At 33.9% G+C, this 20712-nt stretch overlaps 2 protein-coding genes across 2 annotated transcripts; one reads left to right on the plus strand and one right to left on the minus strand.

The window, feature by feature from the left end:
- Positions 1-2062: 2062 nt before the first annotated feature.
- Positions 2063-6697, minus strand: LOC147073313 (uncharacterized). The gene is made up of 5 exons (XM_085945124.1): positions 6338-6697; positions 5954-6126; positions 4364-4549; positions 3259-3502; positions 2063-2833 (listed from the first exon to the last, which is right to left on the minus strand). The coding sequence occupies exons 2-5, from the start codon at positions 6089-6091 to the stop codon at positions 2658-2660; spliced, it is 744 nt and encodes a 247-aa protein (XP_085801250.1). The 5' UTR covers positions 6092-6126; positions 6338-6697; the 3' UTR covers positions 2063-2657.
- A 2635-nt stretch (positions 6698-9332) lies between these two features.
- eIF2Balpha (eukaryotic translation initiation factor 2B subunit alpha) lies at positions 9333-17620 on the plus strand. Its single transcript, XM_085945102.1, has 7 exons — positions 9333-9475; positions 9564-9665; positions 12265-12404; positions 13843-13959; positions 14272-14384; positions 15812-15956; positions 17300-17620. The coding sequence occupies exons 1-7, from the start codon at positions 9457-9459 to the stop codon at positions 17573-17575; spliced, it is 912 nt and encodes a 303-aa protein (XP_085801228.1). The 5' UTR covers positions 9333-9456; the 3' UTR covers positions 17576-17620.
- Positions 17621-20712: the final 3092 nt, after the last annotated feature.

Here is a 20712-nt window from a genome sequence, read left to right on the forward strand (position 1 = left end):
AATAAAAGAAAAAGTTTGGTTTTTTAGGTTTAATCATGTGCTAAATAAATATTGTTACAAACAAAACGTCGGTGACAGAGGACAAGGAATCAGTAGAAAAAGAAATTTGCGAGTTAACATTGCATTTCAAATCGAAGGGCTAACCATAGCGAACCGTGCTGTAGAGAGAATTTACAAAAATACTTAAAATCTGTCCAAGAGATAAGTAAGCAATAAGCCATTATTAAATTTCAGTCACACTATAAATCCATTTGTGAGCAATTTTATTCTTCATATAGTTATAGTAAGTAGGCTTCGATGTACTATCTAATATCAAATCTGACAGTGATTTACCAGACTATCCAATTGTAATTCTTCTGCTTCGGTCCGCCGTACTCACTCTGTGATGGTATTTAGCAGTCTTTCAGGATGCCGGAATCCAGTTAGCTTGAAGAACTGGCATGCTAGGATGAAATTTTCTAAAGGCATCTGCAGTTTGTTACTCCTAAGGTTATACCCTCCACCATCGCCCCCACATCATGAAACGAGACCCAGGCCAGGATCTTTGGTCGGTCCCCCTATTTATCACTAAGGTTAAGGGCAGTGTTCCGCAACCTTTTCGGTATCGTGGACCCCTTACAACGTGTATCAAGTTTTACGGACACCCCCGTGATAAAAATGTGTTATTAAAACTACTATTTTCAAAATTTAATCGTTTTCCTCAAATTTTAATTTAAAAAATAAAGGGATGTAACCATATTACAAATAAAACATACTTCAAATTTATTAATATAATAAAGGAATGTAAATTATTCACACATGATTGTCAAAAAGCTCAGTGCACACATCCGCTATACAAGGCTTAATTAAAACTTCTGCAATAATTATTGTAAAAACATTCATAGTCTTCGCTAAATGCAAAAATGATGATTTCACAATTATTGAGGAATTAGATTCACGTGGAACTTGCAATACTTTTTTTTGTGTACGTTTAATTGTCTTTCAAAATAATCAATAGGTTTATTTTTAACGATTCGATGGTTTGATCCCAAATGACGAATTAATTTTGCAGGGTTTAATGAATCATTTGTCAAAAGTTCACCACAAATTATACATTCGGGCCTTTGAATATCATCCTTTGTAACACAAGAAAACCCGTATTGAATACAATTTGAATCATATTTTCGTACTTTTAGGCCTTGTCCAGATGGCGCGATGCGTCTCGCGTGTATTCTAGGTACATGTGACCTCATTGAGCCGTCCACATGCACTTGCGACGAGTCAGCTCTCCCGCATGGTAGGTACAAATGACTTAATTAAGCCGTCCACACGCACTCGCGCGAGACACGCGTCATCTGGACAAGCTCTTAAACGCATTTATAATTGTAGTCTTATTAGCAACTCTTTTTTGACATACTGCTTGATTCTTCAATTGTTTTATAATCTTCATTTGAGCTCTCTGTGGGTCTATTCTATGCTTATCGACCGCTAAAGTGATAAAGTGAAAAATATTATCAAACTTAGGGTAGGTTTGTATCAAAATATTAGCACTTATTGTAACAATTACACGAAGCCGGTTTTTATTGTTGCAATAAGTGCTATATTTTAACAGCACCTATCTTGCTGCTGTTAAAATATCGCACTTATTGCAACAATAAAAACCGGCTTCGTGTAATTGTTACAATAAGTGCTAATATTTTGATACAAACCTACCCTAAGTTTGATACTATTTATAAATTTAGTGTTCGATAAGTATAGAATAGACCCACTGGAGTAGAATTGGGATTCTAAGAAGTTGAAATGAAATCAAAAATGTTTTCTGTTTACTCATTGTTTTGTGGGCTGTGTAATTAATTAAATTGTGTAATTAATAAAATGAATTAAAAAATATTATTTTAAACATTTGAAATATATCATTTTTACATTTACACATATACATATTATACAATGAACAATTAAAAATGTTTTAATGAAAAAATTAAGGTAACAGAGCAACACGCTTTTTTTAAAACATTTTTTGTACTTCCCAGTCTCATCCGCAAAAAAAAATTAATTATTATTAAATTAAAGAAAAAAATATATTCATTGCAATTTGCATCCAATTGCTTTTATAAATTTATTATTAAGATTTAATATTTATTTTAACCATTTATTTCTACATTTTTGTATAATTTGGCTAGGCGACTCGTGGACCCCCTAGGTAAAACCACCGGTTGTGGAACACTGCTCTATACTGCAGTTTCCCAAATGGTATTCCGCGGAACCTCAAGGTTCCACAAGGTAAAATTGAGGATATTCCGTGTATTTTTAGCATTAACATTAGGCAATCGTCAATTGTCACCAATCAGTGTCTGTCGTTTGCAGTCATCGTGGTCTATTTTTCGCAAACCTCTTTCAAAATCTAAAATACTAAATGGGCTAAAACGTGAGGTATAAAGGTTATTAGACGTCCAAAGATGGATTAACATAAAAAATTAGTTTTAAGAAATGTGTCAATTACTCATTACACATCCCCTAAAACCCAGTTTCAACAATGACCTCAATGAAGAAATGTTAGTTTGGTAGTAAGTGCATGGTTTGTATGTGTGTGTATGTACATGATCTCTGATGTGTCCGATGAAAGCTTTGCACCATTCACAAAGTCTTCGCGGAATACTACTTCATCGTGGTACAGTCTGTCACCGGTCATCCCCAGATTCTTGGGCTAGAAGGTCCTCTTTCAGATCGATAACCTCATGCAGTAATTGACGGTTGTTTTCTTGAAGTTTAGCAATGATCTCTTTGTATTTTTTCTCTCTAATTCTGTAGTCTTCGACGTATGTGTTTTTGGCTTCATTTTTTGATGTGTACATTCCTGAAATAAAATAAGTCAGTTGATATAATACATTACTTTGCTACTTGGTAAATATTTTTATTCTAAAAAGAATGTTGGAAAACAGTACGTATTTTACACTGTTATCTGCATATTTACGTGATGTAGAAAATTATAATTAATAGTATAAACACATAATGAGAGCATGTATCAATGTTAGTGGTAAGACATGCTTCATTATTAACAGTATTAACAAAGTTCTCCATCAAGAAAATACTTGTAATTTATTTATTACTTGTTAATCAGTGTAGGTATAGTGTATTAGGTAATCAATATGGTTTTATTCTATTTACTATTTCTCATTCACAAAACATAATTCGGCTGTTACTTTTGATTCAATGCTCGTAAGTCGACTAGTTTAAATAAGTATTGCCTACGCATAGAGCCATCAGATTTAAATAGCTTACCGCACTGTCCTCTGAATTTGTCTTGCAGTTGAGCGTAGTCTCTTTCCATGCGCTTCTTTTGTGTCGAGGTCTGCGTGTCCTGAGCGGCGAGCTGCTTCTTACACCGTTTGAGTTCCTCTGTGACCTTGGCCACCTCCCGTTGTGAGTTCTCAGCTTTGAGAATCATCTGCCGCTTGACTTCCTCCACTTGCTTCAATTTTGAGTCGTTCATTACAAAATCCTCTTTCAGCTTGTCCACCATGTTCTGAAGAGTATATTCAAACAAATAATGTACACATCATTGTTGGTTCTCAACCCGAAGTGTGACATAACATTATATGGGATTCAACAAAGATGAAAAGTATGTACTTGATGCATAATAAAAATGTCGGATGATGAAGAACTGAAATGATTTGCAGACAAATCGAGCTATTGAAACCAAACCTCATCATTCCCATTCGCTTCACTTGTCAATCTCTTGAATCTACACAGGGAAACCAGCGTATCGCAATGATCAAGAAAGTTCCACGTTTTGAAAATTGAAAATTAAAATGAAAGGCACCAATAAAAAGATCGATGAATTTATGTTTGTAATAAAATTTGGATAGATTTTACCGCTTATATTTTTGATTTTTAGTTTACTTGGTATTTGAACAGATTTTAATTTGAAAGAATTGTATCGGAGATTTGGTAAGCAAATGTATGATCGGAAGCAAAATTAATGAAAATAAAAAAAAATTTTAATTTCAAAATTTTTACATTTCATATTTCGTAATTCGAATTTTGTTTCGATTTCCAGTCCCATTGAATTCATATTAACGAGGTTTTACTGTTTTAAGAATTAATTAAAAAATCATACGAATTGATTTGGAGCCTATTACGTCAATGTGTTCTTTCATCTTTTCGAGAATGTTCCCTTTATATTGATCTGACAATGTTTTTCTTTGCTTAGGAAATTTTAACAGGCAAAAAAAAACAACACAAAACAGCAAACTCGTTATGTAATGTTGTTCGCACGCATAGATCTGGAATTCCTTTCAATGATGTCACGTATTTAGCTTCGATTTACAGAAACATTTGTATTTGTTTTATTCATTAGGTGAATATAAGGTATTACTGTTCTTACATTGAGAAAAAAGTTATTTTGTTCTAGCGAGTAATTCCTCTCTTTGAGTCGTTCGCCGTTGACGGAGACATCTTTGTGGAGGAGAATCAGACTCCATGAAGCATTGACCAGCCGCACCAACGTCTCACCCTCTTCCTCTTCTGCATACGGATCAAACAGAAATTTTATGCCGACAATTGACAGCTCCTGAAAATTTCAATAAATTCGAAAACATGAAAATTGTTAATGTGGCCTCTCCAATAATACATTGAATCAGTCCATTGCTCAATGCTCAATACTGTCGCCATTTAAGGTGATACATCAGTGAAACGGAAAATAATTTTCAACTATAGGCACGACGAAATTTTGGACTCGCTGCCATTTGGAGAGAGAACGTCGAGCTGGAAACACGTCAATTTGTTTCGTGATGGCGACGGGCATATTAATTCTTAAATCGTGTAAAGATGACTAAAAACGTTACCCATTTACTTTAAAAAGAAAACATGTCAATGAATATATTATTATTGTTACTGATAGAACAATAAACAGAACATTAAACGGAGACATGTTGGATTTATATGACAAATTATATTTCGTTTGACATGCGTCATTTTCACCCGCGACCCACAATCCGCGCATCGCCTAGCCACGATCTTTTTAGACCGTGCCTCAACTGAGGTATACCCTTTAAGGCTGGAGATGGTTGACGATCTTGTTTATCTTAACTCTTGCATTACAAACATCGGAGTTTGCGACAAAGAGATTAATTGTAAAAAACATCGCAAATAGTACAATTACTCGCACAAGAGAAAAAGCTTGCACTTTTAGAAGAGAGCATCAAACTTAATGTTATGTAAGTAAGGTGTCGAATTACATGTATTTAGGGATGCTAAATTCCAGATTCCTCCTAATCAGTGACAGGCAAAACATCAGGTACTGTCTTGCGTTAGGACGTATGCTGATTCATTGTGTTTTGTCAGTATATTTCTATATGTACGTATAAATATGTAGCAATTATAAATTTATAGATATAAGTGAGAAACTGAGAAGTTGAACTAGTGATACTCACGGACAAAAACAATTTAAGGACTCATAAACTTCATACGATGTAGATAAAGATGGAAATAATAAAGCATTCTGAAAGCGGTGAATCTTTTGCTTCAAGTGAATTTATTTTGAATACGAAAAATTGCTAAAAAAACACAGAATACCCTCAATTTTACCTCGTGGAACCCTGAGACTCCGCGGAATACCATTTGAGAAACGCTGCTAGAGAGCATTACACTGCTTTTAACCTTAGCGATAAGTAGAGGGATGTGCCACAGACCCTGGCTTGGGCGCACACTTCGTGATGCGGGGGCCATGGCGGAGGGTATAACCTTAGGAGTAACAAGCTGCAGATGCATTAAGAAGATTTAAATCTAGCTAGCTCGTTCTTCAACCCAACTGGATTCCGGCATCCTGAAAGACTGCTAAATACCATCACAGAGTGTATATACGGTGGACTGGAGCAGAAGAATTACAATTGGATATAAAGAATAGAATTTCTCACAAATGTATGTACCTACAATTTGATTGAAATTTGATATTAATGTCTTCTTGATTACTTACCTCTTGGACGGATTTCAAGTATTTTTGTAAATTTTCTCTACAACACGGTTCCGCTATGGTTAGCCTCTTTGATTTGAAATGCAATATCAGCTCGCGAATTTCTTTTTCTACTGATTCCTTGTCTTCCATCACCGACATTTTGTTTGTAAAAAATTATTTGGCACTCGATTAAACTTAAAAAAAAAAAAATACAAAAATTTACAATCTTGAAAGTGAAGTTGTGTCATAGAAATGTAAAAGAACAGATCGATTCATTTGGTTTCACTATTGTTTATAGGGATAAACAAAAGATTCTGAAAAGTCATAAATAGAATACCTAAATAAATTTCGTTAAAAATTCCAGCATAGTTTGAAAATCCGATTGAAATCACTGATATAACTCACATGTTAAATGGCGAACAGTTGGTGGGTTCGTCAGGACGACGAGTCGCAATTACTTTAATTCAAATTAGAATAACAAGCGCACCCTAATCGAACGTAATGGACCGAGCTTGTTTAATTAAACGTGACGCCTGACGCATCAACTTTGGAGTAACATTGTTAAATTAATATTTCATGTCAGCCGACCTTTGAAATGAATTTCTATTTAGAAAGCAAACGTAGTTGATATTTCACTGGGAAAACAACAATTAATCAATTAACCATATGATTAATAAGAAACGAACTGGCGGGAGTTTGTGTTTATTTACTATTTCAAGAAGGTAGTTATTTTTATGTCGAATACGAATGGAATGTCAAGTCAGTGCTGCCATAAACAATATTATAGAATTTCCTTACATATTGCCTGAAATTTCTTATTTCAGACAATATTTAGGTAGTCCGTAAATAATTACAACAATTCTAACATATTATAATACAGTTTAAATTAACATTAAAGGATAATAGTAATAATCATTTTCGTCAATCCCAAAACACAAGATGATCCATTAGCGCCCTTTACACACACATTCTTTTCCGCATGCTCAGGAGCGTACGCGCCAGAAGCCGGTACCTATTGAGCGCGTAATATCACACGTGTCAGATGTCTGCTGCTATAATTTGCATGTCAACTATATCCTGCGAGATAGCACAAACTTTTTTGCGCATGTTTTGAGGAGCGCGCGCCGGGATTGAGCGTCTAGGGATATCGCGCTTTCATTACGGCGTGATCGTGGAAGTCGTTGGAGCGTACAAGAATTCAACGGTTTTAGTAGGTTTCATAAACACGAAAACAAAACAGTTTTGTAAGCAAACCATTCTTGAGATAAAACAATTCAATCAAATACTTCCGCACACAACATAAACAAAATATAACGCGTGAACAAGTTTAGCTTTATTTTTATTTACATTATAAATGGATATACAAAGAAGAAATATTATACTAACTGTAGCTTGTGCAAGCGCAAGTATAAATTTAAGTCAAAACAAAAAACGAAGTCTGCGTTAATGACTATAGACGGTTACCTACCCTTAATTATTCGTGAATTACGTCAAAAATATCCCGATTATTTAAAAAAATATTTACGAATTAACAGTTCATCATTTGATTTTTTACTAAATAAAGTGAAAATCAAAATTACAAAGCAAGATACTCTTATGAGAAAAAGCATCAGCGCGGAAGAGCGTCTTACAGCTACACTTATCTAGATTTTTGGCCACAGGACGATCATTTGAAGATTTAAAGTTCAGTACAGGAATATCGGCTCCATCTCTTAATACTGATACCAGAAACGTGCAAAGCCATCTGAAGTACTTAAAGCGGAATATAATAATATGAAGGAAAGGAATTTAAATGACACGTATTATGATGGGTCGGTAACCTTTATTTGTTACAAAATACAAAATTACAGCTAGGTATTTATAGTGAAAAAATTGGTAAATTTAAAAATAATGAAGACATAATATGATATACTTAGGTAGTTAATCAGATTAAATTAATTTAAAAATATACTAATAAATTCATATCTGCAGATTCATAATAAGTGCGTAGATCTCTATTGTCTTGCCCAAGATGCAAAAACAACGGTTCTTCGGTATTACATTCGCCGTTGTATATGTCAGTTTCTTCGTTCAGTTCTTGTAATAGACCCATTTTTAAAACTATATTTTATAAGTGCTTCCGCATAAATGGCTTGCACAGAATTCTTTTTTTGTAGTTTCTTAGCAACATATATTCCAGTAGCATCATATTCGCCGATTTCTTTGGCGTTTGCCTTTAATGTTGCCAAGCAAATATTTATAAACAATTCAGTCTGGGAATTAGTGGCATTCCTTTTTCAAGTTTGTGTGGTTGGCTTAGGAGTGGTCTCATTGTCTTCAACCTGGAATAAATATAATTAGGTATAACACGTTACAAAAATATTTTATTTTCAGTTTCTAAGTACAAAAGCAGAATGGACCAAGAAGGCGGACGAGTGTCAAACTAAGTGGCGATTTATTAACCGTGGAGGATAACTTTACATATTAATACTACTATAGTAAAACAATGACCTCACTTCATCACCTCACAATATACCTCACTTCTACTGTGTTTATTTCCTGGCTCACGGTCGGAAAATCCTGGATTACAGATTCATCCTCAATACCCTCCTCTCTCTCCTCACTCCCGTCAATATCAATTTCTATCACCGTATCCATATTTGACATGCTTGCCGTTGGAAGCTCTTGATCCTTCGTGAAAAGCAGCAAATTGTAATACCACAATGATGGCTCATATATTTCATCTCTTCCGCTACCACTACGTCGACGTTTTTTTAACTCTGCGAAAAGAACCCCTAAGGCTTAGATTTTTTTTTTTTTACTACATTAGCCTCGTGAAATCCTCTCTCCTTGCATTAATGAATTATTTTTGTATACGCCACATCGCGTAAATTTCTATTTTTGTATGCCTCAGATTTGATTTTTCACAAACATGGGAATTTTTTGTACATCTCCATAAAATCTGTAATAAATTGGCGAGAGAAATTGCGAACGTCCATGACGGATCGTGGTAAAACGTATTAAATCATAGACTAATATATTTTTATATTAAATTATCCTTATCCATGGTATGAAAAACGATTTGATGTACGGCACGCGTGAAAGATTGGACGCGACCAACCCCACTCTTTCCGCTGTTCGCTACGCGACTTTAGACACACGATCATTCCCGTGCGACATCGTACACACGAGGCTTTCACGCAGACAAGATTGTGTGTGTGCAGGCCGCTATTGTTACATTTTCTACTACCTATAATAATTTTAGTTGGCACTTTTTGTAAAATGTGCTGTAGGTTTTTAGGCGACAAATAAAACATGTAAATCAAAAAATATGTTCTCATTATTAAAAAGGAGGTAATATCCATAGATAATTACACCATTAGACCATAGACAATTCAGACTGATTAATGATTATAGTATTGGATTATAGCAACACTAACGTTCGCCGTAAAACGTCAAAAAACTTGTGTTTATAAGTTTAGAATTTTTCTTAATATAAATACGAATGTTTTTAACTATTTACGGTCATTTATGATTTTATAAAAATGACAATGGAAAGAGACGGTAATTACTTTAAAATCTATATCGTATATTTTTTGTAAACATATTTTTCAAATCGCACATAACCTCACTTATTATATATTTTGTTTAGATATTCTAGACATATTCCAGAAAATAGTGAAACAGGAGAAAGATGTCTCAGCCGGTGTGGCAGCCATTCGCACACTCTTAATAGTACTGGAGAAATATGAATGTAAGCATTGTTTTTCAACTGTCACAATGAAGCTTTACTGGGTCGGCTGATAATAGTATTATATACATATTATATTAAATATATTATATGATATCCATTTGATTACCGTGTCAATAACAGGGGATTATTTATGTTTGAACCATTTTGTATAGGATAGATCAGTGGTGGCGAACCTATGGCACGCGTGGCACCAGTGGCATGCTAGATGGTTTTGCTTGGCACGCGTTTGAAAAGAAAAAATACCTATAATAATAATAATAAATGAGAGATCGCATTGTATAAAAAATAGCAGGCAAATACTCTTCAAGAATAAGCATTACGCTTAATGTAAATATATAATTGCATTGGTCGGTCCTTAGGCTTTATGCGTCGCATATAATATTATCGCACTAACCTCATGAGGCGGCGAGGGATGCCGCACTGCGAACCTCTAATTTTGATTGATTTACAATGCTTGAGACTTCTGTAGCGAGAGAATGCCTCATCTGATAGAAGCAATTCCAGTGTCAATTTGTGTGTAAAAAAACCAAGCTGAGTTGGCAATACAAACAATTTCATTGCTACCCACAAAGATGGCTGTACCAAATAAGAAACAAAAAAATGGTAGAGCTAGTAGTAGTAATTAGACAATACTAAGACAGACAATAAAAATGAAAAACAGTTCAGTTATGGGGAATACATTATGAAGTAAGCGTTTTTAAAATGCTCCCACTTATAAATATTTAATGTATAAAAACTCAATTGTTATTTTTAAACTTTTTTAATATAATTCTTAAAAACCACTTTAATTTCTCAAAAAAACTGCTCGGCACGTCACAGTCGAAACATAATATTTGAAAAATTTTGGCACGCGTTCGTAAAAAGGTTCGCCAACCCTAGGATAGATAGTATTCTGTATAGACCAACTTCTATATCATTTTTTCTACTTCACAGCTCTGCATGCGTTGACGCTGTTTCGTCACGTAGTTTTTGCATGTTTACTTATAGCAGATAGATACTCTTTGGCACTATTGAGACTAATTAACAGTTTTCTTTTCTGTTTCTTCTCACAATACTTCTACATTTGAAATAATTCTCTTTGTCTGCTTCTGCAAAGGTTTATGCATTTTAATGTTAATAAAACTCGACGCGATATCGAACACACACTGAATTATAAGTGCGGGGGGCAAGTTTTAGTTGCAGAAACAACTGTGCTGATGTAGAAGTCACAGTGTAACTCCAATATGAGGACTGGTAACCCAATACCTTTAGGTATACAAAGCTATATACAACATTGTAAGCTTTACACCACAATAAAAATTGGTTTAGTTGATTAACGTAATTTTAGAATATATTTAAGATTACACAATGACTTTCACAGACTAATAATTGAGCATAGTTATACACAAAGCAGCCAAGCCACAATTTTGAAAAAAATGAGTTATTGTGATTTCCATAATCTCACACGTTTGTTCTACGTTCTGCACAAATCAGCCAAGCTGCTGTCATACAAAAATCTTGTATAAATGCGTTTTAAAGTTTTTACAAATTGCAGAATATGACTTTCTTGATCTGCATAAAGCATCCAAGCTGCTGTCATACAAAAATGTCATATAAATGCGTTTTAAAAATATGCCATTTTCGATCTGCATAAAGCAACCATATGATAATATTATGTACCTAATTATTAAAATGCTAACTGTGTAAGGTGGGTTTTTCTACACTCAATTAATAAACAATATTTTCTCAATTACACTATATGTTTTTCATTTTATTATATGTAAAATATAATTTAATATATAGATTTTTCATGTAAAAATTTATGCCAGGCAGCTAAATATTTATTTATAATTTACAAGTTTTTCGAAATATTTTCAGTACTTTGAAATTCCCATAATACTTAAGGTGACGCATCAGTGAAACGCCAAATAATTTCCAACTGTAGGCGCGACGAAATTTTGGACTCGCTGCCATTCACTGAGAGAATCTCGAGCCAGAAGCACGTCACTTTGCTGCGTGATGGCGACGGGTCAATTAATTCTAAAATCGTGTAAAGATGACTAAAAACGTTACCCATTTACTTTAAAAAGAAAACATGTCAATGAATATATTATTATTGTTACTAATAGAACAATAAACAGAACATAAAATGAACGTATGTTGGATTTATATGAAAAATAATATTTCGTTTGACAGGTGCCATTTGCACCCGCGACCCGCAGTCCGCGCATCGCCTAGCAACGATCTTTTTAGACCGTGCCTCAACTAATGCATGGCCTTAAGTAACTTAGAAGGTTTTTTTAAAGAAAATAGTTGCAAAAATAAAGATTTTTCTTACAAAAATAAGAGTTGGCTGCATTCCAGAATGAACATTCTAAAAAAACGGTTTTGCACAAAACACCCTGGACTGCTAAAACACCATAATTTCATAGATTTTATATTTTAAAAAGTTACACAAAATTATATAATTATAATATCTATCATTCAAAATGTATACACAGGCTTTGTGGATTTAAAGAAATACACTTTATATAAAAGTGCTTCTATCTCTGATTAAGGTTGGTGTGGAATGGCTGCTTTGCATATAACTAGCCTCAATTTACCATGTATTTTCCTCTAGTTACCACTGTCCAGGAATTAGACTCGAATTTGCGATTAGCAATAGATGTGATGAGAAACACGGATCAACCCATCACAGCAGTCTCTTCAGGATCTGAATTATTTTTGAGGTTTATTACCCTTGCAAAATTGGACACTAAGGTAGCAATCTTTTTATCATTATTTTGTCAACTATGTAAATACAGTATAATCATGATTAAAACAAATGTGCCCAACTATGTGCAACAACAAAATATGTCTAAAACGATCAGGAGTGATGTTAGAATTATTATTAGCAAACTTTTGGTTATTGTGAAGAGGAAAAAGAGTCGCATCTAAAAGGAGAGCCGATACATTATTTAAATACGCCTCTAGCATGCATTCCCGCCATGACAGGTACATTACTGAGATATCTTCTATATGCGACTACAGCGACTTCCTGTTATCGCCGATGTCTTGTTGTCGGACAGTATATGTGTAGTTTTTTATACATAAATCTTTATCTGGCTCATAGTACAATATTCGTGCATCGATAATCTACCATGAATAATGTAGAAAAAGTTCAGAAAACATCAGACAATGCTTTGTTTTCTTTTATTGTGTTAACTGTCAATTTATGGTGGAAATGCATTGTATTATTAATTTAAATAAAATGCAAATTGTATGCTACTGTTCAATTTTTATTAAATATAACTGGATCACGGACGAAACCGGTCTAATTATATTTAATAATGGTGGAATCAGTATAATAAAATTTGCATTTTATTTAAGTAAATTAATAATATAAATCTTTACAGTAAAAAAAAATAAATAGCACAAAACCAATGAATTGCAAGAACTATAAAAATTGCCTAATTACACATTAAAAACAATATGATTAGAAAATAATACATTTTTTTTATCAAAATATCATTTAAACCATTTGATTGATATTTACCTAGGTGGTCTCAATGTATTCTATGAGCACGGTATTTAGTATTTGAACATTTAATATCCCCACCATGGCCCCCACAAGAGGGGGGGCTGACAGGGCACTAGCCTGGGGGCCCGGGCTCAGGAGGGGCCCGGCGAGGCCAGTCGACCAGATAAGTGAGATAAACATGCAGCACAAATTTGTTTTATTAGTAAAAAAAAGCGCGGCGCTATTTTCCTTCGATAATATCATTAATTAAAATTATGTGGTTATATGATGAAATTTTTAATTGTGTATCGACACTCGACAATTCCTTAATTCAAATGAATGTATTAAAATATACGACAAAATACACATTATTTTACCGCGTACACCAATTGCAAAACGCTGCTGTAGAGCATCACACTGGCTTTATCCTTAAAGATGGTAGGGGGGCCGCCAAAGATCCTAGCATGGGGGCCCAGTTCAGGATGTGGGGGCCATGATCCTCACTGTTCATCGATTTCAAAAATTCTATATGATGCTCCTGTGGAAAATACTTTCTGAGTTTATATTTTAGATAATTTGATCAATCTAAGAAAGTCACTCACTTATAGTTTCATTATTTTGGTAATCGGAAAAAAAATTCTGTGCATGGGCATGATATTTTCTGCATGGTACATTAGTAGTTGTGATTTTTATTTTCAGTCTTTTGAAGAATGCAAAGCCATCATGCTGGACAGAGGAAAATTTTTCCTGGATAGACTACTGAAATCAAGAGGAAAGATAGCAAAACAAGCGGGGCAATTCATAGTCGATGGCTGTGTAAGTTCATTCATATATTAATGGAAACAAAACATGTTATATCCGTAACAATTTTGGCACGCGTACGTAAAAAGATTCGCCAACCCTGCTATAGACCCACTCTCAAGTTCGAACTAAAAATTATTAATTAATACCGTAACATCCAAAAAAAACTTGGGAAGTACACGAAGCCCAACATTTGTAGCCCTTTCCAAATGGTAACCATAATATGGCCATTGACTATCGGTTTACTTTCAAACTTAATGCCAAGATCTGTTACAGATGGTATTCGCGAGAGAATATATTATTATTGACATTATATTTTTGTTACAGAGAATACTCACACATTCTAAATCAAGAGTCGTCTTACAGACTATGCTTGAAGCAGCTAAAGCTAATAAAAGATTTGAAGTATTTGTTACGAAGTCTTCGCCTGACAATTCTGGGTAAATTACAATAACATTATAATTTATTTACGAACATGTAAACGGATGGCCGCACGGCTTATGCTTCGGCCTATAACGTTGTGTGTCACAGGTTCGAATCCTGGGTCTGGCAAGTACACATTTATTTTTCAATTTGTGTATGAGTCAGAGTATGGACCTAATAGGTTGAGCAAGTGGCTAACATACATTTCTCGTGAAAACAAAATCTATCAATACGAACCTGCACTCTGTGGACGCCCATATGATGCTATTAGGATCAGACAAGGTCAAAAAACCGTTTTAAACCATCCATGTACTTATATACATCGTCATATTATACACAATAACTTGTTCTGCATCGTAGGTGAGAAAAAAAATTGTCTTGTCTACAATCCGATGTAGATCTTGGTTTTCTCACAAAGAGGTTTCTTTGTATGACAAATATAATATTATCTATTAGAGTGGGTCCGACCACATGTTAAAAAATAATAGGTGAATTCGTCAGACCTTGCATTTGAACCCGAAACCTACAACATCATCGAGACTAGTTACCACTCCTCCATCGCGAGTGTTCATAGCTAGCATTGTGGATAATACAAACGATTATCAGCATGTTCGTGGCTCCTAATTAGGGATTGCAATACCGAATGAATAGATCAATACCGATATTTCTTATTGAATACCGGTATTCGTCAAAATATAGTATAGAAAAAAAGGAGTACCTATCAATGAATATAACTATTAAAATCTATTTGAAACACTATTTTATAGCAACCTACCTACATTTATTATGTTGACCATATAAATATGTATGGATCATAATATTTTAGAACTGCTAATTTTTACAAATACTATGAGTATACAGGAAAATGTCTCTCAAATTCAACGTTTGTTGGATGTACTATCAACGGTGGATCAATAGTTATAGAATAATAGGAAATATTTGCCACGAATGTTTAATATAAGTACAATATAGTAGTAAGTAATGAAAAAATATCATTAAATTAATTTTCATATAATACAATAATTAACATAAACGTGTATGTTTTCTTAATACTGAAAATACCGGTATATTGGATTTTCGAAACTGGTATGGCATGCAATCAGCAAGTGAATTTCACCAATAATTCAATTTTTTTATCAACATATCGAGCCTCTAACTATCTTCCTTTGTCCTTCCACTTCTCACGTCCGTGTATGGTAGAAAACATGCTGTTAAGGATACCACATTTATTATGGTGTCATTTGGTGGTATTTGAGAATATAAATATCCAGTAGTTTTTTCTTAACAGTTTCTTTTAAGTATGGACTATGGTTATAATTCCGCAGACTAATTATTAGAAATTGTTTCTCCTTTGAATTATGCAACTGCACATCCTGCGTTAGAGAGTGGACCTGTGCCGTTGTGATATTATGTAAGCTTATTGATTTGATATCTGTTTTTACAGTGAGGAAATGTGCCGATTGCTAGCTGATGGAGGTGTTGATTGCACTTTGGTTCTGGATTCTGCGATAGGCTATATACTGGAGCAGGTGGATATTGTAATGATTGGAGCAGAGGGCGTTATGGAAAGTGGTGGCATTGTTAATAAGGTTTGCCATTTTACTACAGATAATAAATTTAACGAGTTGTTACCTTTCGACTGTAAATTTTTGTCATTTGCGTACCAAGTCGATCTGTCAATCTTTGATGCATCAATAACTTAAAAATGTTTTTATACTTTTGTATTACAGAAAAGTTTCTCATTCTGTTTTATTGCTAATAATATAAATTTAATTCTTTCTTTTAGCCACCAAGACTCCTATTCTAAGAGTCATGTTAACTGTTAATGCGAATTTTAGCACTGCATATTCGTTGATGTCTCTTGTTTTTTACTATAACAATATTGTGCATGCGTAGCTGCCAAATTTTGTATTAACTGATAAACAAAGGTTACAGTTACAGTAATCACTGACTTAACTGTTTCTATGCCTTCAGCGAGTTATCTCGCTCTATGAGGCCGTGATCGACAGGCCGCACATACAAATTTCGCAAGTTATCTCACCCGACTTTAAACTCAAATTACTAGCCACTGTCTATTGATTTGCATAATCTAAAAATGAAACACACACTGACATCTGTTTGAATAATTATGAAATACTAAGCCACAAAATATCGGTATTACAGCAATTGTAGTAAGAACTTCGCTCTACATTCAACGTGTGTCGTTACAAATCTGCAGCCTGTCAGATACTGCGATAGTAATATCATGAGGCATAGAAAAGGTTAAAAGTGCTGCCATTAGTTGTATCAAAATACATATTATGCATTAAAGTTTGTCACATAAACGGAACGCACATTCAATATTATAATAAAATATTTGAGGACGCTCTGCTCTGTGTTCATTGCATTCTATAGCCTGTCATGGTTCATAATGGTTTAAACCCAAATTTTTTTCCATTTAATGTTTGAGTTTGTAGCAGTGGCGGAGAGTGAAAGTAGACTGTGGAGATCCGACGTAAATAGTGCACACTAAAGTTAGTCATACTTGTTTGTTTTTGTTGAACTATGAATACAAAATGCAAATTATGATCGTTAGTTTTTAAAATTCAATTAAACCCTGCCTAACCACACTATAATGGATAAAAAATATTCTTCCATCTAGTATAAAATATCTAAAATTATGTACGATTTAATGGCAATAATATTTTCTATCTCTTATCTATTATGGTTTGGTTAGGCAGAGTATAATTATTTTTAAAAACTGTCCAACACCATCTACAATTTGTATTCTTCATTCAATGAAAACAAATATGTATGTCTGACAAAGCTAAGTATCCAGTATTTATGTTGGATCTCTACAGCCTACCTCCACACTTTACCACTCGCATGTAGTCACTTCTTTTTGATCGGGGACTGGAAATGATTTAATGTTTTCTTTTTGTACTGATTTCAGATTGGCACCTACACAATGGCAATGTGCGCGAAAGAACTTAAGAAACCTGTCTATGTATTGACGGAGAGTTTTAAATTTGCAAGGCTGTACCCACTCAATCAAAAAGACTTGCCAAATGAATTCAAATACTTGTCTAGCACACTCAAGAAAGACCTTTCGAAGGAGCATCCATTGGTCGATTACACTCCGCCATCTTATATAACATTACTTTTCACGGACTTAGGAATCCTCACACCATCGGCCGTTAGTGATGAACTTATAAAACTGTATTTGTAAATCATGTATTCTTGAATATAATAAAATATTTTTATCTTATTTAAACATTGTGTTTCTTTTCTTATACTTAGTATAAACTGTTATAGTTTACAGTGAAACTCCGATTTTACATTTTTGAAGGCACTGACCCAAAAAAAAAACATTAATCGCGGGAAAATAGAAATATGGTATTAAGAAATTTAAATTAAAAATATTAAACAATTATTCAAAATTGGTTTGGTGCATGTTTCCCGCTAGTTTATTTATTATAAAGTTAAATAAAATAGGTTTATAGGCTCTCATAACATCTTCTTACACCAATCGCAGCCGGCTGAATGTGTTTGTTTCAATTATTCAACCTCTTTGGTTACATAATTGTTGTTGAATGAGCAAATGACAAAAAATACTGTTTGCCCACCATTATAGTAAAAGAGTAAAAATCAGCCACCAATTACGTTGTCCGTTGTATAAACCGGGCCTGGGACATGGTAGGCGTATTTATAAAAAGAAATGCTCATGCGCCTCCTTAAAATTTCAATGATTGCATTTTTATTTATGTACATACATACGTAATTGAATATGTTAGAATAAATTTAGTTTTAATTGAATTTTGAACAATGTATTACAAATAATATAAATAGTGGGAAATAATAACGTAAAACTGAGAATTAAATGTACTGATAATAATTATAAGATTAAAAGAACTTTTTATATACGTTTAAAATTTTCTGTTGAATCATATAAACTTGACTTGACTAGCTTGAACGATCAAAAAAAATTGTATTTGATAGAAATAATACTGAAATGATACTCATTGATTTCCATAGTAACTCACGTATATATTAATAATTTAATTGTTAGGACCCTAGCAACCAATAATAGTGGATTGGATTACGGATTTCTTCCGAAATAACTTTTCATACAAAACAGAATTAACTGAAAATGAATTTAATTCTACTTAAAAATGGCTACAAGTATTTAAAAAATGCATTCGCATCGTGTTCTGATATATTCTAAAAGTTTCTAATGTCTAACTTGTCGGGAAGTTAGTTAAAAATCGATTGCAAGATTTGTACCGGACAAATAAGAATACAACCTAATAAAAACGTAAAAAGAAATAGAAAACTATAATGCAAATTGTGTGAGAATCTAAAATCGAGGTTGTACTGTATTTGTATATGCAAATACCTATCTTTTATTTTGGATCGATACACAGTACACACTAAATGAAAAAAAAACAGTAATTTTTAACATATTGTGTGTTTAATGCATGTAACGGATTTCAAACCTTACGTCAGTTTTTGTTCAACCTTCGTACTAAGCGGCACATCAAACATCAATATTATAATAATAATTAGTCATGACAGCCTATATACATGAAGTGTGACCAGACCGGGATACAGCGCTGGAATCATAAATAAGATACTTGCTGGAATGAAGCAATCGCTAATGACGCTAAAGCCGCGTTGACACGGTCCAAGTACACTTGGACCGAGTGCCATCCAAGTGACAGCTTCATACTAATTATTCCTATCCAAGCTAACCTGGATGAGTAGGGCGCAGTCCAAGTAGCTTGGATAGGAATAATTAGTATGAAGCTGTCTCATACGAGTGAACTTGGATGGCACTCGGTCCAAGTGTACTTGGACCGTGTCAACGTGCTTTAATGCCCAAAACGTGAGAGCAGTCTGTTTGCTGATCGTACTGATCAATTGTACAAATTTAATATATAGGTAGACGTATAGATGAGCTGTTAAACAATAATTACAGACCTACAAACTTATCTGGAAAATGACCAAAAATGGAACTACGAACTAGCATAGGACGCCATATTGAAAAACGTCATTCGAATGTCAGATTTTGCTAGTTGCGAGTCATGATTGGGTAGTTTTCGACAGTGGCTCCCCCATACTGTTTCTTTGTTTTTAAATGTCATGTTGTGAACGTCTTAAATTTGTAATGTTCACGGTTTGAACCTCATTCTCCAGAGATAAGTTTGTAGGTCTGTACTTTATTTTAAAGCTCTAGTTGTGTATCAACCAATCATTTTCAGGTGTGTGTATTAGAATATTATTATAGGTAGGTAGGTACTCTCTTATTTTGGCCATGTCCGATCCTAAGGTATTAACAGATTTTTTGTTTTTACCAGAAATGATTCCAGACACACATTAAAAACAATATGTGTATTTGTCAGACCTAGGATTCGAACCTTTGACCCACCACATTAAAAGCTGACGCGTAAACTGCTATATAATTAGCATGGACCATAAATACAAAAGAGATAGAAAACCTAAGAGTAACCCAGGACGTCATGGGGAGATGGCAGGTTGGGCATAAGGCACAGGATTCGAAAATGAAAGAAAACATACAAAAGTGGCAGACATGATACAATGCATCAAAACGTTGAAGTAGAGGTGGGGTACAGGCCATATCGCTTGAAAAAAAATCATCACTGGACCAGTGCTCGAAATGAAAAAGTTTACGAACCGGAGCGCTCGACAAAATTTCTGAAGATATTTACATAGTCATCAAATCGTATGTGTATTTTATAAAAATAAGTGTGTCAGATTTTCTATTCTATGGCCTATCTATCTCAGACGGTCAACATATTTTTTCCGCTAGACGGAGCGATAATTTTACAAATTTCACGAGCCAGAACGGCGCTCCGGTGCGTTCCGTTCCATTTCAAGCCCTGCACTGGATAAAGACATTAATAGGTCTATAACACGACGAAGAGTGCACTGGATCCAGTGATGCCAACCGTACTATAATTATAGTACAATACTATAATTTTAATTCCGCAAAAAAATGTTAAATACTTACTATGATTTTACGCCAAATATACCAAAATACTATAATTTTAAAGGATTCAAGACGAAAAATGTTCCTGTACAATATATGTTTCAGAAATACTATAACTTTTACGCCTTTGTACTATTATAATGAGCATAGAAAAAGATGGCAACACTGACTGGATCAATGAAAATGACAGGCACAGATAAATTAAGAAATAACGTTATGTCATTCCCATTATCTCCTATATTTTATTATCCTAAGAGATTTTGGAAAATGCACCAACAGCTCATTTAAGCGACATTTTATTGTTATTTTTACATCTTCACTTCGAAATGTGAGCTACCGATTCATCTACCGATTGA

The sequence above is a fragment of the Rhyacophila brunnea genome, unplaced genomic scaffold, assembly GCF_057557595.1.
Source record: "Rhyacophila brunnea isolate RB1 unplaced genomic scaffold, BYU_Rbru_1.0 scaffold_18, whole genome shotgun sequence".
NCBI classification, from domain to species: Eukaryota; Metazoa; Arthropoda; class Insecta; order Trichoptera; family Rhyacophilidae; genus Rhyacophila; species Rhyacophila brunnea.

What these genes read in the sequence shown, in the direction of transcription:
- LOC147073313 (XM_085945124.1), bottom strand. Translation starts at nt 6,091, where the DNA reads ATGTCGGTGATGGAAGACAAGGAATCAGTAGAAAAAGAAATTCGCGAG. An exon ending in AAAATAACTTTTTTCTCAAT is followed by an intron (nt 3,503 to 4,363) that starts GTAAGAACAGTA and finishes TATACTCTTCAG; the next exon opens with AACATGGTGGACAAGCTGAA. An exon ending in CAAATTCAGAGGACAGTGCG is followed by an intron (nt 2,834 to 3,258) that starts GTAAGCTATTTA and finishes ATTTTATTTCAG; the next exon opens with GAATGTACACATCAAAAAAT.
- eIF2Balpha (XM_085945102.1), top strand. An exon ending in AGTACTGGAGAAATATGAAT is followed by an intron (nt 9,666 to 12,264) that starts GTAAGCATTGTT and finishes ATTTTCCTCTAG; the next exon opens with TTACCACTGTCCAGGAATTA. An exon ending in TCTTCGCCTGACAATTCTGG is followed by an intron (nt 14,385 to 15,811) that starts GTAAATTACAAT and finishes CTGTTTTTACAG; the next exon opens with TGAGGAAATGTGCCGATTGC.